General features: G+C 46.4%; 1 protein-coding gene across 5 annotated transcripts in view; it reads left to right on the top strand.

Moving 5' to 3' along the window:
• Kcnk2 (potassium two pore domain channel subfamily K member 2) overlaps positions 1 to 21,057 on the top strand; it is a 197,297-nt gene that overhangs the window by 150,048 nt on the left and 26,192 nt on the right. For all 5 annotated transcript variants that reach the window (XM_087579913.1, XM_087579914.1, XM_087579915.1 and 2 more), the window contains 1 exon segment: positions 3,698 to 3,837. In XM_087579913.1, the coding sequence (XP_087436039.1) occupies positions 3,698 to 3,837 (140 nt within the window).

Genomic DNA, 21,057 nt, shown 5'->3' with positions numbered 1-21,057 from the left:
GTATCATGTATGGAGAGCGTCCCCTCAGCACCAGGCTGCAGGACTGCTGTTTGGTATAAGGTGCAGGGTGCTGACAGTTAGGAGCTGAGCATATGGGTGATGGACAGCTCCGTCCAGTGGAAGGAGCCACGGTTTGAGCAACACAAGCCTGGGTGAGCATGTGAGCTCTGTGGTTCCTTTCTTCCTTTTGTGAACGTGCTCATTTTCCATACCCTTACATCTCTATCTAAAGTCACCAGGATTTCAGAGAAGCTGCAGGGACCTAACAGTCTCTCTTGAGTTCTGGGCAGATTGAGCTTGATGGCACTTGAATCACCAACTTTATTTCTGAGGAAGCAGATGGAGATAAAGTTTAAATTATGCCTAAGGCCCCCACTGATGCCCTGGCCCACATATAGGGGTCTCAACGCCCTCACCATCTACCTGCAGAGCTTTAGGGAAGGATGACTCCCCGGAACCTCATGTAGTCCTTTAGGGTCGGGTGGTGCTAGTCATGGAGGCTAATCTGTGAGGCCGAGTTCTTACTCATCTCCTCCTGTAGAATTCTTGGCTATTCTATAAGCGAGTTGGGATAAGCATATTGACTGAGCAATGTAGGGTGTCGAGAGTCACAACATCCCTTCCACGCCCCCACAAGCCATTCCCCACCCTCCCCTGCCACGACTCTCGGAGAGCAGGCAGGAGGGTTCTCTCAGTGATTGATAGAGGGGAGGTTCGGAGAATCACTTCCCAGCATTGTGAACAGCTTGAACCTTCCCGAGTTATATTTTTAGTAGTTTAATCTGCTAGATTGGATCAAGCTCTGGCTGAGTTACTCTTGCAAATGTCAAGGAGGGGAGGAAAGGGATAGAAGGAAGGAGGGAGGGAGAAAGAGAGACAGAGACAGAAGGAGGAGAGGACAGGAGAGAAGAAGAGAGGAGAGGAGAGGAGAGGAGAGGAGAGGAGAGGAGAGGAGAGGAGAGGAGAGGAGAGGAGAGGAGAGGAGAGGAGAGGAAGCTGTCACACATCCCAGTACACACTCGGAAAGCTTAGACTAGTTGGAAGAGTTGATGAGGTTCCTGAAGCTGTCTGCCTCCCTCCTCTTTGTTATTTTTATTGCTATCTGTATGTTTTCTTATAATGAGCCAGAAAGCTCCTAAAATGGAAAGAGTGTATGTACACAGGAGGTGAAGGGAGGGTGTAGCATCCTGCACTCTACGTGAACGGTGAGTGGAGGAAAAGAAACGGGTGGGCGTGACAACAGAGCAGGTGCGAGCTTTCTGTCTAGGACAGAGAAATCACTCTGCCTTCCTTGATCCTTTATGGTTTTTAGATGGCCTCTCTCTGTGTCCTCTAGGCTGCTCTGAGGCCCCCAGTCCTATCTCAGCATCCCATGTGCTAGATTCAGGTGCAAGCTGTCACTCCCAGCTACCTCACTTTCTTAATAAGACACAGCTGGACACGTTCCTGAACAATAGGTAGAAAATTAATACTCCTGACAGTCATGTGTTTTAAAAAAAGCGTTTCCAGGGGTTCAAAGCACTTGCTGTTCTTGAAGAGGACTGAGTTTTGATTCAAGCACCTACATCAGTTCACAAGTGCTGTTTATCTCAACTCTAGGGTATGGGATTTCTCCTTCTGACCTCAGCAGGCTCCTGCACACATGTATATATGTGAACATGTGTGTGCCTACACATACATGTGTGCCTACACACACATACATCAATTAAAAGGATTAAAATCATTTCCCCATTTAAAGAACCTCCTCTTTAAATCAAGTTATCTCAACATTGCAGATATACTAACCAAGGGGAGGCTTTTGCATCCCGTCAGCTGATTACTGTACAAAATGACTCACAAGTCTCAGGTTGGGGAAAGTAAGGTAGGGTGAATAATTGCCCGACAATGGCTTCTTTCTCGGTGTTTTTCTTCTCAGACCATCAGCGGCCAGTATTTCACTTTGAGAGTGGTGATTAAGAACGTGGAAGAAGGGGCTGGGGATTTAGCTCAGTGGTAGAGCGCTTACCTAGGAAGCGCAAGGCCCTGGGTTCGGTCCCCAGCTCCGAAAAAAAGAACAAAAAAAAAAAAAAAAAGAACGTGGAAGAAACCTTTTCCCATGGCTTAGGGTCACTAAAACTTCTGGGTTAAACATTTTACCCAGATATAAGCCTTATGGTGATTGGGCTGACTTACTGCCTTCCACCTGTAATACCTGCTTACAAGGAATAGAGAATATGCCATCTTTGGCATGAGGGCTACAATAACATCAGTAAGTCTGGGAGTTTGTGTGTTAGGTGGGCCCTAACCATTTAGAAGTTGGGGGGTTGTTTTCTGTTTTTCCTGTTTCTTTTCGGTGTGGAAGCATCTTGCTGTACACTCTAGACTGGCCTCAGTCTATGTGTCCGCTCACAATGCTTGCCTGCCAGAGCCCTCCTCTCCTGGCTTACCTTGTTCCTGTAACATTCAGAGATCTTTGCGGGGCCCCAGAGTCTGATTTGTTTAGGGGAATGTCCCATTAGTGTTCTATATTTGAATGCTTTCTCTTAGCCATGGGTGGAATTTTTGCATATCCCCAGCGTCTATGCGGTTAGTTGCCTCCTGCTCTGTCCCACAATGCACTGGGCCTGCATGGAAGAAATCTTCTGGGTGAAGTCACATGATGGTCTCTAACCATCCTCAGCCATCAAGTCCCAACTTAAAGCAACTGTGCTGGCTTTAGTCAATGTCCCTTCATCAGCTCCCAAGTAGGAGATGGTGGCCATCATGAGTTTTCTTATCTCCATGATCCATCTCTGGGTAGGAGCCCTGTAGTTACACAGGCGAGCTATCACATCTAGCCTTTATATGGCTTCTGGGGATCTGAACTCAATGACAGGCATTCTACACACCAAGGCATCTCTCCGGTCTGAATGTGAGGATTTCTTAGGTTAAAGTTGGGCTCCTTAAGATATGGCCTTGACTACTTATTTGGGTAAATAAGTTAGGATTTTGGTTTTGCTGCTTTATAACTATCTCTGTTAGTGTGCGCTGAACAACGGGAGGGCATGTGGGAATGCACCCGGCAGATTGCCACAGTACAGTGATATCGGCACACAGATGCCATTAAAAGAAAGGGCTCCGTTACTTATTCTTACTGGAGACGTGGGGCTTAAACCGATGACATCATGGAACTTCCCAAGAGACGATGATGGTGGCATTGCCTGTAAAGACCATGGGTTCTCTGCTGACCCACAGGTGCCCGGCCTCAAGCTTGGTACCCGACCGGCCATCCTACTTAAGACCTGAAAACAATAGCCATGCCCAGAGTCACCCACTTCCTGTTCAGTTTGGCAGACCCGTGGGATGGCACAGGATGATATACACAGTCCTCCGCCAGGTGTGGACGCACACTCTCGGATTCCTATGTTTGTAGTGGCGGTGGAGCAATTGAATCCTGAGAGACAAATGGCTGTAAATGACAAAAGAAACAGGAAGCCCAGACAGTCGTCATGATCTGGAAAGGCAAGGGAGTGTCCTTCAGAAAAACCCATTGAACTCGTCCTTGGAAACCTGAGAATTCTGTAAGAGAAAATGAGAAATTTGGTGTGAAGGAAGAGCCTGGGCCTGTGGAGAGGCTAAGAGAGTTCTGACCTTGGGCCGCACACAGATCACCAGTGAGCGTGTTGCAGATCTCAGCTATTGACTCTTGGGACTGCGATTGATACCTTTCCTCTTGCAGGTGGGTCGGACATTGAATATCTGGACTTCTACAAGCCCGTTGTGTGGTTCTGGATCCTCGTTGGGCTGGCCTACTTTGCGGCTGTTCTGAGCATGATTGGAGACTGGCTACGGGTGATATCTAAGAAGACGAAGGAAGAGGTGAGGATGGGGGTGCAGGGAACAGCATCCAGTAAAGGGTGGGTTTGACATTATTTCAGAAAATATTTAGAAGTTTAAACTCCTAATATTAATGCTAGCATACAATGAAGTAATAAAAGTTCAGGAGTTATGAACTGTGTGTTTGTTGAATGGCACAAAGGAAGGTCTATTCCATAACAAAATGAAAAGAAAAGGAGACATCTGAGGCTGGAATATACCTCGCAGCAGAATACTTTCCCCGCATATGTAAAGCCCTGAGTTTAGTTTACAGCAACAGGGAAAAGGTATCAGCGTATCACAGAATAAATAGTGAATGTTTTAAGTGTCTGTAAACATACATTTTTAAAATTCTTTTTGAGTAAATGTCTAGAGGTGGAATTGTTGATAAATTAAACTCAGGTTCAACTTTATGAGGAACTGCTTAAACTGTTACACAATTTAAGTTCTTATTAGCAGTGCCTGAAAACGGCAGTGAGACAGAGTATCGGACTTTGGGATAATGACTGTTTTATATTACTGTGATTTCTTTTACTCTGTCTATATAAATACACATGTTCACATATGCACTGGAAGGCTATGTGTTGTGGCTCTTGGCTTCAGAACTTCCAAATATTCAGAATTTTATATGTTTCATACAAAAACATATAGTAATGGTCTTGAGATTTTTTAAAACATGCAATTTGGGGAATTTTAAAAATCCTGATCCTGAAATTTTATTCCTTGGATATTCAATTTTGACTTTGTATTTATAGCTCCAGAAGTACTATTGGTTGGAGAGTGACAGAGTTGTGTGTGTGTGTGTGTGTGTGTGTGTGGTGGTGGTGGTGGGACTTGTCAACTTTGCTAATTGTTCAGGGGAGTCACAGGTCTGTCTACTCCGCACCATGACACTAGCTATCCTGGCTGTTTCATTACCTGCTGTTCGTAGGCCAGAATGCACCAGTGTCCAATCTTTGCTTGTTATAAACATGCCTTCTTTAAACACTTATTCAAAAAGAAAGGGAATAAGGTAAGAAAGAGTGTTTGATTTCTTCTTACAAATTTAGTCTTTGAAGCATGTTAAGTCATACAGTTTTTGTTGTTTCATTTTTAAAGAGGGCACTGAATCCCATTACAGAAGGCTGTGAGCCACCATGTGGGTGCTGGGAATTGAACTCAGTATCTCTGGAAGAGCAGTCAGGGTTCTTAACCACTGAGTCATCTCTCCAGCCCCAAGTCAGATTGTGAGAAAATGAGCAAGACAGGATGCTCAGTATGTTAAATTGGGGCACAGTCCTCTTTTCAGTGGGACTTGAATGGATGTACCTAAGTCTTGGGAGTGAGGAGTGAGGGCTGAGGAAGAGGGAGATGTTTATTCTGACTTCATGTATACTTTTCTGAATCTTAAGATTCAGGGATAAAAAGCTGTAGTAATGAAACATTTTGGATAAGAGTTAAAAAGAAAGTAACCCAGCTGTTCATCTAAAAGAGCTTCCAACCATATGGAAATTCTGGCACACAGGTGTATATTCCTGTGCATTCATTTCTTGAAGCTCGAGCTTTGGCAAGAAAATACCATTGTGTGACAAACACGCATGGCTGTTACTTAAATACATGTATACATTAGGGGCTGGGGATTTAGCTCAGTGGTAGAGCGCTTACCTAGGAAGCGCAAGGCCCTGGGTTCGGTCCCCAGCTCCGAAAAAAAGAACCAAAAAAAAAAAAAATACATGTATACATTAATACTACTGTGACCACGGGCATAAAGTTCACATGCCATTGGGGCGTAACATAGGGAGAGAGGATTTGATATCTTTATATAATCAACGTAATTGCTGTAGGGTATGTGTTTACGTTTGAAAGTTTTGTCCTGGAGTTTTGCAGTGGGACAAGCTGGCAGGCACCAGATCGCTTCTCCAGGGTAATGGCACTGGTTGTGTCTGGGGCTATTAGAACAAAGTGCAGTAAGACCTCTATTTCCTTACTGCGCTGAAAGACATCGACTCTACGAAGGTGTGGGCAGGCTGGTCAGTGGGGAGGCCTCTCCCCTTGGCTTGCGTGTCTTCTCCTTTATGCTGTATCCTCACCTGGCCTTTGCTCTGTGCCCACTCATGGGCGGGGGCAGCACAGGCCAGCATCTCTTCTTTTTCTCATAAGAAAACCAACGTTACTGGACTTGGACATCCGTCCTTTCCTTTTTTTTTTTTTTTTTTTACCTCCTTAATCTCTTTTGAAAAGCCCTGTCTCCCGATTCAGTTACCTTAAGGGATTTGGCTTCTGTGTGGGAATTTATGGAGGATAGAGTGCATGCAGGCTATGACACTGTCTTTTCAAATAAATTTATGTTTTTACTAAACAGGATAGATGGACAATTAGGTCATGTGCCCATTTATGAAGGATCTCCATGGCTTTCAGCTAAAAGTCTGAGTGTGTTTTCATGGCTAGTTCACCATGGAAAATGTTAGAGGAAGAAGCTAATTTTCCCCACTTACCACAGACCCTTGGACGGCTACGCAGTGTTCTGAGTTGCATGTGCTTTCTGGAAACAGCATCTGTGGAGAGACACTTGTGGAAGGCTGTGGCCAGAGACAGTATAAGCCACAGCAGATCCAGTTAAACCCATGGAAAATGAATTTTAGCCTAAGCAAATGCATATTTTCTGATTCCTGATGTAATTTGGGGAAATACAGAAAAGGGTCACAAATTCAGCAGAGAAAGTAGGAGGAGGGAAAGAAGGCACCATATGACTAATTTGGCACCCGGAACCATGTATTTAATAAAGTAAGGAATGCTAAAGTGAGAAATAATAGATAATTTAAACTTGGAAATATCTCCATGAGGGTCTGACCGCAGCAAAGCCAAAGTGTGGACTCAGAATCCCAAGGGAGACTCACACACCGCTCAACTAGAATGAGCAGATTGTGTCCGGCAAGTCCCAGCATTCTACTGATGTGTTGAAATACGGCTGAGCCGTATTGGTAAACCCTGAACGTATATAGATAGCTATATGGAGGTTTACGCCATTTAAAACATCAAACCATATGCTGTTCCCACCAGAAAGTCATTTTCATGGGACTAAGATGTTTAGAAGTAAAGAAAACTGTTGTTTTTGCCAAAGCTTCACGACGCGAGCGTGTTGGGACAGGGACCCATCTGAGGCGCTTAAGGAGGAAGCGACTGGTCGGAAGACTGTGACAGGGACCCAGAAGCAGCACAGATAGTTTACTCTGCACTTCTCAAGGAAGGCAGTAACAAGCTCAGACGCATTTCTCAGGGACATATGGATGTCTGAAAAGTGTTTGCTTTTTTTTTGCTGTTATTTTTTTAAAGTTCCAATAGGAAGCAGATAGCGTTTAATGGTGAACATTAACCCTACTGACCCATGTACCCTCTGCTCTGAGGCGAACATGCTTCCCTTTAGGAAATGAAGATTATTTTTACTACAGGGTGTAATATAATATTTCTGATACCCAAGGCAGGTATAATAACAATTAGTGTGGTCACAACACTCAGGAAATAAAATCTCTCCTTGCTTAGGAACCAAGTAGGGAAGAGTGAATCCTCACCCAGACACCATTTAATTACTTACTGTTTACACCCGAGTGTGGAAGCTGGGACTTCTGGATACACCTTGGGTTGCAGTCCCTGTGAGGTGGGCAGCAGCTGTGTCACCACATGGAGTGACAGCCCTGCTGGGTCTTGCAGAAGAGAGCCACTATGAATGGATGCAAATGGTTTTTGCAAATATTGTTTCTTTTGTCTCTAAAACTATTATATGGATTTGAGACTTCCAGTTGATTTTCTGTTATTTAAGATAATAACGAGCATCTGGGGACTGTAGTGCCCTGGGACCCTAAAAGTCTTGGTCTCAGGATCATAAGATGTCCCTAGACTGTGTGTGTGTGAAGGGGAGAGGAATGTTTCCTCCTCTGGACACATAGTGGCACCATTGACCTCTGTAGTAAGCTCAGGGCAGCAGGGACCTTTTCCATGAGATAACTTAGGGGCTCTTTGTGGAGTCCAGAAATAGGCAACTAAAGAAAACATCCAGCTTGAGACCTGGGAGCTTTGCAAAGCAGGGACTTACCAGTATCTCCCATGTACGGAATGATTTACAACGCTCAAGGCTTTAATGTCCCCTTTTACAATAGCTATGACTGTATCCTAAAAGCCCCGGAGACCCTGAAGGATTTTAGGGAAGTGGGGTGAATGATTTTGATGAGAGTGAGGAAGGAGGGTCTGAAGAGTCAGATGAGAGAGCTCAGCTGGGACGAACTGGTCTAGGGGACGTGGAATGAAGAGTCTTCATTGACGGTGAGGTTGAGATCAAAATATTTAGTCCAAAAGAATACTTGGTATCTGTGGATAAAGGGAATAGACTTTGGTTATCTCTTAGTTTGAATGCTGAAAACAACACAAAACAAAACAAATGCAAACAAGACAGAAGACACTGTCCATGAATCTAACGTCATCAGGGCTTCCTACCACAAAAAGGAGCCCAGGAAATTAAAAAATAGTGAATGGACAAAAAGAAGAGGATAATTTCAGTTTGACATATATTGATTGGCAGGTAACTTATATATTTGAATGATTAAGTGTAAAAAGAATCTGCATGTCTAGATATGGGGGTTGGGTGGGAAGATAGTTTGGGGATCATAATGGTACCCGTAACAATGGAAGTTGAGAGTATAGATAAATGTCTTCATTAATATTTGCACAGTGAGTCACTCACAGAGATAAAATGAACCCTAGGGCAAAAGCTTCGTGAAGGAGGTCAGGCTGAAGATGGAGACTCAGGTAAATTAACCCCATGGTGGCCGATTCTATTGAAAAGGCCAGGGAGTGAAGTTTTGGAGGATGATAAAATAAAGGCTTGCACTGGCTAAAGACAGTGGGGCTAACATCATGGAGAGGTTGACAAAGTAGCTCATGTCCCCCTGGGGCCACAGCCGCTTGGGTGCCACTGCTGTGGAAACATCATTCCACGGGCTTTTCAGGGCAGCGTGGGTGTCTTAGGGTTTCTATTACTGTGAAGAAACATCACAACCATGACAACTCTTATAAAGGAAAATGTTTAATTAGGGCCGGCTTATAGTTTCAGAGCTTAGTCCATTATTGTCATGGTAGGAGGCGTGGTGGCATGCAGGCAGGCATGGTGCAGGAGAGGTAGCTGAGAATTCTACATCTGGATCCACAGGCATTGGGAAGACAGCCTTAAGCTTCTGAAACCTTAAAGCTCCTGCCCCCGACCCCCAGAGACATACTTTCTCCAAAAAGGCCACACCCAGTCCAACAAAGGCCACTCCCACTCTAAGGCCACACCTGCTCCAACAAGGCCACGCCCACTCTGGCAAGGCCACACCTCCTGTTGATGTCACTCCCTATGGGCCTATGGGGGCCATTTGTCTTCAACCACAGCATGTATATTCTAACAGGGTCCTCTAGGTTCCTCACACAAGATTGTTGACAGAGATGTTTCCTTTTCCTTTTTCTTTTCTTCTCATGTCTGGGTGCCTCTCTTTCCCTCTCTCCCTCCTTTACTGCCCCGCGCCTCATTTCCATCTTCCGGTTGTGTCTTTGATGTTGTAGTTTTTCCTCTGGTTTCTAATACGTTACAGGGGAAAGACGACATAGGATAGTGTAATTTTTAAATCCTTTCGACATTTTCTACTGTTGAGTTCAAGTGGCTGACATTGAACTACAGACATGCCACATCATGATTCTAAGACTAGTCAGATTTATACTTTACATGTATACATTAAACATATTTCTTTGTGCCTCACAGAAGTGCTATATGAATGAAGTATATTCTTACTTTTATTGAAAGTCTTATTTTAAAGATAGGATGGAGACAGGTGGTGCTGTAATACGGGCTTTCACATCTGTGTGGACAGGGAACCTCTCATCATGCCACAGGGCAAAGGCTGGAGTGTTAGGCTTTCATATACCTCTCTGCTTGATAGTTGACTCCAGGCCACTGAACCATGGGCGGTTTCTTTCCACCGTTGTCCCCGCCTCGGTCTCTGAGGCATGTACTGAGTGAATAAGGAGTTGAGAAGGAGAGTCGAGGGAAAAGAGCAGAAGGGCTGGGAAGGTGCTCAGTGGATGTGCTTGGTGCACAAGCATGAGGACCAGAGTTCTAATCCCCAGGCCCACATAGATGTAGAGCAGACATGGTGGCCCTCTGTAAGGCCAGCATTGTGGAGGCAGCGAACAGGAATCCTCAGAGTGAGCAAGTTGGCTGGACCAGCTGGAGTCAGCAGAGACTCAGCCTCATTAACACAGTGGATGATAGTGGAGGAAGAATCTGGTGCCAACTTCTCGCCTCCAGACTCACGTGCATACTTGTGCACCAGCAAAAGCACATCTACAGTCATGCGAACATGCATATACACAAGCACACACACACTACACACATACCCAGTGAAAGTCAATTCATAAAAAAGAAGCAAATGCTACTACATGAGACCGTTTAACCCCTGAAGGCAATGGTAAGTGGCAGGCAGCAGTGCATGTCTAATGTCGAAGTGACTTTTTTTTTTTAACTAGAAAATCAATCACTGTGATTTTTTAATAATATGTGAGACTTCCAAAGAGCATATGAAGAGATTGGAAGCCCACAGAGCTGTGAGTTAGACATGGGAGGGTCTCTAACTTGGAGTCTCTATTTTCTCACAAAATGGAGGTGATCACATTTCCTTAAGAACTTAAGCTGTGAGTAGGTCGGGTTATAGCCAGATGCTTCCTTAAGGGTTTGCTCTGTTTCCTTCTTGGATCTGAAGACTGTCGGGGTCAGATTTTTATGGTGCAGAAGGGTTGGCTCAAGATTACTTGCTGTTCCTGCAGAGGACCTGGGTACCCACATCAGGAAACTCACAATAGCTTTTAGCTCTCCATCCAGGGCTCCAACATATTTTTCTGGCCTCCACTAGAAGCCTATAACACACACATGCACACATACATACACACATACACATACATGCACACACACATTCACACACACATACACAAACACACACATGCACACACACATGCACATACACACATGTACACATTCACACACATACATGAATGCACACACACATTCACACACATATACACACACATGCACCTACACGTGCACACACACATGCACACATACACACACGCACACATTAACACATGCACATACACACACATGCACACATTCACACACACATACATGAATGCACACATACATTCATACACACATATACACACACATGCACCTACACATGCACACACACGCATGCACAATACACACACACACGCACACATTCACACACACACATACATTCACACACATTCACACACACACATGCACACATACATGCACACACACATGCACACATTCACACACACACGCACACATGCATGCATGCACACTTTACAATAAGAGTCAAATCTTCTTGAAATTTTTGGTAAAGTTCTCTGGCTGCCATCTGTGTAGCACCACATACTATTCTGTGCACAGCTCCAATCCCTTTCATTGTGTTCTGAGGACCTGTGCTTACACACCAACAGTTTATGTGACTGAAATGATACACGGTTACAAAATAAAAGATAAACAAGAAAGAACTGGTCCTATATTAAATATACTGGCAGAATTTCATCACCAAATCAAAGTCTAGAATATCTTAAGGGGGAAAAGTAGATAACATTTCAAGTATGTTAGATACGATGTGAATATAATACTAGTTTTTACATTGTGTTCTTTAACTACCCAGTAAGTTATTTCTGCATTATTTTTTTTGAATTAAATCTACAGAGTTTTCTGGGTCTTGCTATCTCAACAGAGGTAGATTCTATATGGATCTTTCCTTTGTTAAAGCAAGTGACAGTGTCTTAATTTCCATCTTAAATAAAAATATTCTAGATTGTTCTTTTCTTGTCTTTCTTTGAGATGTTAGGTCAGACACTGTTGAGAAGAGTCTCCCCTCCCCCAATCCCCCACCCCCGCTTCCTGCATTTCAGACTACTGCCTGCCAATAGGAACCCGGAATGATCTTCCTCTTGGATCCTGCATAGCACAACAGGGTGTTAATAGCGTCTGCCTTCAGACAGTTTATAAGTAATCTCATTTGCCATAGAGATTATGTTATAGAGATTTAGGGCACCAGGATGGCATGATGCTGTCTATCCTGTTTAATTGTTTAGAAACTATCATCTCTGAGGTTTCATGTTCAGGAGAGTGGCCACTATTAACTTACCTTTCAAAAGGATCTCTGAGCTCTCTCATCAAATCCCAAAGTAAGTAAGTAGTGTGCTGAAAGCAAGCACATTTCACACACACACACACACACACACACACACACACACACACACACACACAGAGGAGGTTATATGTGTATGCATGTATATGTGTGTGAGTGTGTGTGTGTGTGTGTGTGTGTATAAGATATCTGATATCTTCTTTAATCCCTCTCCACCCTACTTGGGGGACAGTGTCTCTCACTAATTCTGCAGTTACTAACTTGGGTGTGCTAGCTAGCCAACAAGTCCCATGAAGCCCCTCTGTCTCTAGCTCTCCAGTACGGGTTTTGGTTGGGCACCACCACTCCTGGCTTTTTTATGTGGGCGCTAGGGTCAAACTCAAGACATCATGCTTGTGCAGCAAACACTCCGCTCACTGATCCTCCATCCCAGACGCCTCGAGGATTCTTTCCAAATGAGTGTTTGTGGCCGTTTGAGGCCAAGAGTAGCCACTCAGCAGTTGAGCTAAAGTTGTACGCTCATCTTTTCTCAACCAAAGCGTGGTTTGTCCAGTGCTCAGCGTATGGTCCTAGGTCACATTTGATTTGATTTGACTTGATTTGATTTGAGCCAATTAATGCCTGTGTGTGGGCATGTGTGCACACCAGGAGTGTCCACACACAATCTCATATCTCAGAGAGAAGACACCTGTCCTTTCTCTAGTAAAAGTAAAAGTGGCAGGAGTCAGTCCCATCCTCAGTGAGGTGCTTTTAAGCGCCTCCCCCTCCCAGGGACACATGTGGGTCACGTCTGCTTCCCTTGTGGCTAGTGAGCCATAGAAGTAGAGCTGGCTCTCCACTGAGCAAATTGGATGAGTTAATTGGTCCTGTGGTCTCCCGAGGTCTCACTTGTCCTTGGTACTGTCGCCCCATGGGTAGAGAGGCTGTGTCAGCCGAGTCCCCATGTGACCATTAGGAACAGAGTCTCTGCTGGGTGCCCAAAAAGAGCCAGAAATGAACCTTTGCTGCCTGAAGTCGCTGAGACTGAGGTGGGGGTTGGGCTTGTTTGCGATGATCCCCCCGCCCATTGTGACTCTTCTAGAAGACGTCCAGTTGTTATTTCTCTAGCTCAAGAAGAGAGTTAGAATAGCAACCTCGATTTGCAGTATTCAGAGTTCATATTGCCACGTGCACACCGGTGTTTTGCCTTGGCTTCCAACCCTCTGGCAAGTTTAGGTACAGCTGTTAATACTTATCTCCTTAAGGTTCACTGGCGAGAGTGACTGAGGCAGGAGGGTTGTCTTGAGTGAGCGTAGGCCAGTCACGGCTACATAGTGAATTCCGGGACAGGCTGGACTGCCAAGTAAGACCTTGTCGAGAGAGAGAGAGAGAGAGAGAGAGAGAGAGAGAGAAAGTGCCTGCCTAAATAAAAGCCCACAGATGGTTTCATTAAACTAGAAGCATCAAGATAAGAATTGAAGTAAAGTAGAACCATTTGCTTGGGCTGTTAGGATAGTCGTGTGCTCAGAACAGGGCTCTGTTTTTGCTGCCTGGCATCTGTGGCTCTGGCTTCTCATTCTGGCCACTCATTCAAGACAGGTCCCCGGGGTCTTGAACCTGCTCTACTTGTAAATGTCCTCTGCACACTGAAGACCTCTCTTCTCGCTGCCTTTGGGGATCTGTGATTGTCAGATGGCTCTTGAGGGCTCAGGCTGTGCTTAGCATTTGACCAGGTCAGGAGAGGATCTGATAGAACACTGAAAGGCCAGAGCATTTGCCCTTAGGGAGAAAGTTACAGGGGGTGGAGCTCTGCAAGACCTGCCCATGCATACCCCAGAGCAGACCCTGCTTTAGGAATAAAAGAAGGTGCTGGTGGCGACAAGCTCACAGACATAGGGGGACAGAATGATTAAGGGGTGCTCTGCTGTGCTGGAGTGTCCATTGCCCCCATCCCATGAAATACCCCATATGACTACATCAGCTTTAAACACGAGGAACACTCGACACGAGATTGTTTTATGCTTACTCTGTCACAATTTCATTACAAATTCGTTCTAAATTACTCCCTCCTCTTCCCCCAAAAGCCCCCTCCTTTGCTCATGGCTTGCTATATTTAATTGTGTGGTCTACCTGAGTATGCACAGCATCTCCTTCTCTGGAGAAAGTCAACCACTGAGGAATAGATGTCTCGTCTCTTAGCAGCCATCAACTGCCTATAGCTCCTCATGGGAGGGTGGGGAAAGGAGCTTACGGCCCCTCCCTGATCTCAATAGAACGCTGATAGGCCCAGTGTTACATGCACCACGTGGACACCCACTGCTGCTGTGCGTTTATGGGTAGAAGGCTGGCAGCATACATGGAAGACATCACTGCACACGGCCTCTCTCTCCGTCCTTGGCTCCTAGAGTCTTTTCGCCTCCTCTGCTGTGATGTTCTCTGAGCCTCTGAGTGGGTCCATTTAAGGTGGGTACCCGGTAGTCACTTATTTCCAGAACCTTCACCAGTTAGGAATCTATACATTAACATCTGCTCATTTCACACCCAAAGCTTCTCTGACCAAGGCTGAGATTAGTTCTAATCTGTGTCGTAAACATAACTATTTAGAAGGCAGTTTTCACACGAAGTCAGTCTAGTAAAATAGTAGTAGATGCTCTCCAGACCCTATGACCTCTCCAGCCATGATCCACCCTTTGACCAAATTTACAGTACCAACTACGAATTCCTTCTGAGTCCTCAGATCCAGCCGGACAGTGGTTGGCACCGCCACAACAACCAGGTCACCATGCTCTGAGCATGGTCTGCCTGATGGGTTGCTATCCGAGTGTGCAGGTCTCACAGTTGCATAGGATGGCCAATCGGGTTTATTCCCCAGTAGTCTGCACAGCACCTTCTGGCACTGTGACTTAGCCAGCAGGAGGAAAGCGTCAGCTAAGCACCAGCTTGATTCTATAATCGTAAGTGTCCTTTAATTAAAGCAGTAGCAGTAGGGTCTCGCTGTGCAGTGCGGTGGGCAACCAGGAACAAGGCAATCGCCTACATTGCCTTGGGGGTTCTGGGGACTCCCTGACTATATAATTTCCCTTTCTGCTGCTGTTCTAAAAACACCACAATCAGAAAGCCACTCAGGCAAGAAAGGATTTACTTCAGCTCACAGTTCCACAAGGATTGGTTCCATCATGGCGGGACAGCGTGGAATTGGGAACTTGACAGTCAGGGAGCAGTGGGATTCACAGATCGCCCCACACATAGGAAGCAGAGACAGAACAGGAAGTGGGGCCAGGCTACGAAACCTCAGCGCCCAACCCCACTGTCATACTTCATCCAGCAAGGCTTTCTTTGCCTTCTAAATGACTTTGATCTTCTGAAACAACAGCACCATACAGGACAAGCCCGCATGGGATGTTTCTCTCTCAAAGTGTGACGCTGGCCAACAATTCCTAAGGAGGCGCTGGGATTTTTGTTTGATGACCTATGGCTTCTGCGAGCAGCACTGTCCGGGTCAAACTCTACAAATCTAACTCTTTTTCTAATTCTATTTTTAAATAGCTTATAAAACAGTCAAATTCCATACAGCTTCTTATTTTCTTAGTTTTAGTAAACATTCTTCCTTATCTCGTCATCCGCTCCAGTATCCTGCCTCTTCCCTGGTACCCTACCACTCCCCTCCCTACTCAAAGGCATCTTCCCTCTGCTCAGTGGCCCCTTTTGAGCTTCCTGGACTCTTCAAGTACCTCCAACTAAACACAGAAATCTAAAACTCTAGGCAAAGGGTCATATATGAAGCAAGGACACATGATGTTTATCTCTTGGGGCCCCGGTAACATCACTCACACTTTCTAGGTCCACCCATTTACCTGACAATTCATAATTTCATCTTTCTTTATCCCTAAATAAAACCCCATCGTGTGCATGTTCCTCAATTTCATTATCCATTTGCCAGTTGAGGGACACCTGGACTGACTCTGTTTCCTAGCTATTGTGAAGAGAGCAGCAGTGACTATGGTCAGGGACACATTGCTGCTGGAGTGTTGTGGCACCCATAGGGTATTTGATCAAGAGAGGGTCGTATGGTCGTCCTGTTTTTAGCTTTTAAAGAAATGTCCACACTGACTTCCAGAAGGGCTGTACCAATTTACACACCTTCAGTCAGTGTGGAAGGATCCCCTTTCTCTCGTGTGTGGTAGCCAGGATTTGCTGCCATTTGTTCTTTGGATTACGGCCATCCTGAGTGGGATGAGGTGGAACCTTAAACGACCTTAGTGTCAGGGGTCCAGCATCTAATGTCTCAGATATAATAATTATTTATAAATACCATGCCATGTTTCCTTAGTTTTCCCTGTGGTTCGTTTGTTTCTGTGTAAGGAGGCAGAAGAGGATTTGTTTTACGTGTCTGTATCCTTTGCCCCTCAGCTGTCTCAGGTATGTTCCAGTTGTCACCAATGAATATCACTTGTATGTCCTGAAGGGCTCAGGTATGTTTGTACCACAAAACAATTACATGCCTGCGGGTGGCCTCCTGGAGAAACTGGTAGTTTGATGAGGTGCTTACACTATGGGAGTGAGAATCTCTGAATTCCAATCTGTTCTCTTTCTCTGTTATGCAAATTACACGTGCATCTGTCAGATGTATCTGACAGAAAAGATAACGGTTTAGTGAAGGGGAAACTTGGGAGTAACTCAAACATCCTGGAGTCCTATTTAAAACCCTGAAGATGTTAGATTCAGATACAGGCAAAATGCCCATCAAATCCACTGACTCTAAGCAATGGTTTATTGCAAGAGAGAATGAAGCTGGGTTTATTCTCCTCCATCTAGGATGAATAACCATGGTGTCTGAATAGTCTTGGAGAGACAGTGCCCACAAAGTCCTGGAGAAAGGGGTGGATATGATATTGCTCCCTCTTGGTCTTTTTAACTTTCCAGAATGTTCCTTGCTCCCTAAGTACTACTATCTGTAACGCAGGCTTCTTAAAATAACCACAGTGAGATATAACAGAGACTTTTTGCTGCACAGCTCTGTACAACCCTGGGCACAAACAAACAGGTCGATTTGTGTTGTCTGAGATGTAAGCTGATGGTATGAGCACCAAATGTGGAAGTCGGCCTGTCTGCTGAGACTGGCAGTGTGGGTGGGGAGCTCCACCTCCCTTTCTGTCTTGATAGAATCCCTCCCTTTTCATAGTGTGTGTGGGTGGCTGCTGCGGACAGCTCTGCTCTCCGAGGGCAAGCTATGGCCCTTGATTGTCAGTCAGCCTGCCTGTGGGGGACACAGCTTCAGAGCTCTCTTTGGCTTTTTTCGTTTCTGCTTACAATCAAGGCCACTGTTCTCCTTGAGTTCTCAAGTGGGCAGGGGAGCAGCCAGGTCGTGGAATCGCTGTACACCTGGCTCCAGGTGCGTGCAATCCCACTCCAGGATGGTGAGATGCTGGCCCTTCCTGCACACCCCTTCCCCATGGCCTCTTCTGTTATTCTCTGTCTTCTCTTCCTGTGTCTCCAGCAAGGTAATGAGAGTACAGACCCTCTCTTGTCAGACAGAGCAGTCCCGGCAGCAGGCAGTATTTCTGAGGACTAATTTCCCCGGTGCTATATTTGGCAGTGAACGGCAGCTGGGAGCGCTCGCACAGTGTACGGGAACACTCTGCCTTATTAGACCCTCTCTGCTGCCTTCCCTCATTAAAACAGGGTGGGAGACACTGCCGGCTTTAGACAGCGCTTATTCACTTTTTCTATAACTTGTACCCCTGATCGTCTCCAAAAGAGTTCTACTTGCTCATAAAATGACAAAAGTGTGAGCCACCACCATTCCAACTCAAGGTTATGACAGGACAGCTCTGGGCCAGTGCGTCATAACACAACCACGATACACAAGATATATTTACATTACATATCAACATGTATGACACAATATAACATAGAGTATTAGATGTAAAACCACTATATGTAATAATATAAAATAATTGATATGCATGTTATTAAAGATATATAACATCATATTTAATACTGTTGGGTATCATATAGTACATAGGTTACATATTACTAGATATAATTAGCATGAGCTATATAAATTTATATCCCCATTAGCAGTAAAAAAATGTACAGGGTACAACACAAATCATCCACGTTAAAAAAAAATTTCTAAACACTATCATCAAAACCGTTTACTGACAGTGAAGTTCATTTTTTTCTGTATATTAATAGCATGTATACCTTATTTGTTTGTTTACAATATTTAGTTTTTTTCCCTGCATGTACAGCTGTGCATTGTATGCGTACTGTGCCTACAGAGGCCAAAAGAGGGCGCCAGACCCCCTGGAAATAAATGGCTCTGAGCCTCCCTCCATGGGTGCTAGGAATAGAACCCAGGTCCTCAGAAAGAGCAGCCAGGCTCCGAATCTCTGAGCCATCCTCAGTCCCTTGAAAGTTTACTTTTAAGAGAAAATTCTGGAAGCGAATTTTCCTTTGAAGAAGTTGGAAAAATACTTCTTCCTGGGTCTTATGAATATTTTCTTCAGCCTGCCACTGTGCACAGTTAGAACTATTTCTGAACCAGCGGGGCATTGATTTGCAGATGAATGCATTAGAGTCTGCATGCAGCAGCCAGAGATCAGCAGAGTGAGTGGAGTCCCTACTTCCTGTACCCCTCACCCTGCACCTCTCACTCCTCATCCCTCATCCTGCACCCCGTGCTGTGCCCGCCCCTCAGCCTGAATCCCTCACCCTGCGCCCCTCAACCTGTGCCCCTCCTCCTGCTCCCCTCATCCACACCTCTCACTCAGCACCCCCTCCCTGAGCCCCTCACTATGTGCTCCTCACTCCCTCCACACCCGTCACCCTGCGCCCCTCACCCTGAATCCCTCATCCTGCACCCCCTCATCCTGCTCCCCTCACCAGCACCCCTCCCTCACTCCGCACAAGTCACCCCGCACTCCTCACCCTGCGCTCCTCACCCCTTTCCCTTCACCCCACACCCCTCACCCCGCGCCCTTCACTAGCACCCCTCCCTCACTCCACACACGTCACCCCGCACCCCTCACCCCGTGCCCCTCACCTCGCACTCCTCACCCCATGCCCCTCACCCCTTTCCCTTCACCCCGTGCCCTTCACCCCTTTCCCTTCACCCTGCGCCCCTCACCCCTTTCCCTTCACCCCGTGCCCTTCACCCCTTTCCCTTCACCCTGCGCCCCTCACCCCTTTCCCTTCACCCTACGCCCCTCACCCCGTGCCCCTCACCCTGCGCCCCTCACCCCGCACCCCTCACCCCGCGCCCCTCACACCGCACCCCTCACCCCGCGCCCCTCACCCTTTTCCCTTCACCCCGCGCCCCTCACCCCGCGCCCCTCACCCTGCGCCCCTCACCCCACACCCCTCACCCCGTGCCCCTCACCCCGCGCCCCTCACCCCTTTCCCCTCACCCCGTGCCCTTCACCCCTTTCCCCTCACCCTGCGCCCCTCACCCCGCACCCCTCACCCCGCGCCCCTCACCCCGCGCCCCTCACCCCGCGCCCCTCACCCCGTGCCCTTCACCCCTTTCCCCTCACCCTGCGCCCCTCACCCCTTTCCCTTCACCCCGCGCCCCTCACCCCGCGCCCCTCACCCCACGCCCCTCATCCCTTTCCCTTCACCCCGTGCCCCTCACCCCGCACCCCTCACCACGCACACCCTATCCTTCATTTCACACTCTCCAGTGCCCCCACTACACCTCTGCAGTTGGTGTCTGCCCTATTCTGGCAATGTACATGATCAGAGACTAGTTTAGTAGGAAAGCAAAAATCACTTTTCCCATGACTTCTACAGAGAAAAACAAACAAACAAACAAGCAAGACCTAAAACCAAACAAACAAACAAAACCCATATCTACTTCTCCTGGCATAGTTTCCAAGTATCAGTTTCTTCTGTGTATCAATAGCGTTGGTATAATGGCCTCACAGTATTCACTGGTGACCGTGACTGCAGATGTAAAACATTCCCTATAATGAATGCCCCATTGTGCTCCAAACATCGTCAGATAGTGAGTTACTTTTTGTTGCTATAATAAAACACCAGACAGAAACAACTTTAGGGGAAAAGAATTTGTTCTTGCCCTTGGTTCATGGGATAGAGCCGGTCATGAAGGAAGGCAGGGCCTCAGGCAGGGCCTCAGGACAAACTCCCCTCTGCCACTGGGAGGCTACTGGCCCATAACTTGGTGGATCAGGTGACAGAGAAGGCAATACAGGTTCTTGGGTTCTTCTGGTTATTTATTCCCTCCTTTTTCATCATGGGATGGCACTGTGCACATCCAAAATCCGTTTTCTCCCCTCATTTTATTCTTTATGTAAACTTCCTCTCTGCAAGCGGTCAAAGCTGTATCTCCCAGGTAGTTGAGAGGCAAATTAACACATCTGTATGATACCGATAATTCGGATTTTTAACGACTCTGTTTCAGACATCGAGATCAACGGTAGCGATTCAAAGGTAAATCACATGTGGGATCAGCCCGTGGTAACCAGAGTGCAGTGAGGAACATGGTAGGCTACACCGGGAGACGAGACGCAGTGCTTCAGGAGAGTATCATACACCAAGGGGAAGTCATCTAGAACGTTAGAGGGATGAAGAATGGCTACAAGCAGGACCATGTCACTTAAGAAAGTAACAGGGTAGTCATAGTGCCCGGTAGCATGGTAAGGAGACTCGATAGGGTTGTTGTGAGAGATTTGGTTCAGGAGGTCAACGTCCAAGTGAGTGCTGACCTGCAGCTAAGGTCAGACGCAGGGATGCTGAGGGGTCTTGGGGAGGCTGTGTACTCCTCCAGGCATTCCCACCAAGGGGACAGGCACCAGGTGGCACAGTTACTATCACCCCAGCTTTTTTTTTTTTTTTTTTTTTTTATTATCTTGAGTATTTCTTATATACATTTCAAGTGTTATTCCCTTTCCCGGTTTCTGGACAGACATCACCCTCCCCCCTCCCCTTCCTTGTGGGTGTTCCCCTCCCCCCATTGCCACCCTCCCCGCATAGTCTAGTTCACTGGGGGTTCAGTCTTAGCAGGACC

This window comes from Rattus norvegicus, chromosome 13 (genome assembly GCF_021556685.1).
Source record: "Rattus norvegicus strain SHRSP/BbbUtx chromosome 13, alternate assembly SHRSP_T2T, whole genome shotgun sequence".
Lineage (NCBI taxonomy): Eukaryota > Metazoa > Chordata > Mammalia > Rodentia > Muridae > Rattus > Rattus norvegicus.
Note: the sequence above shows the minus strand (reverse complement) of the source record. Positions and strands in the feature narration are given on the sequence as shown.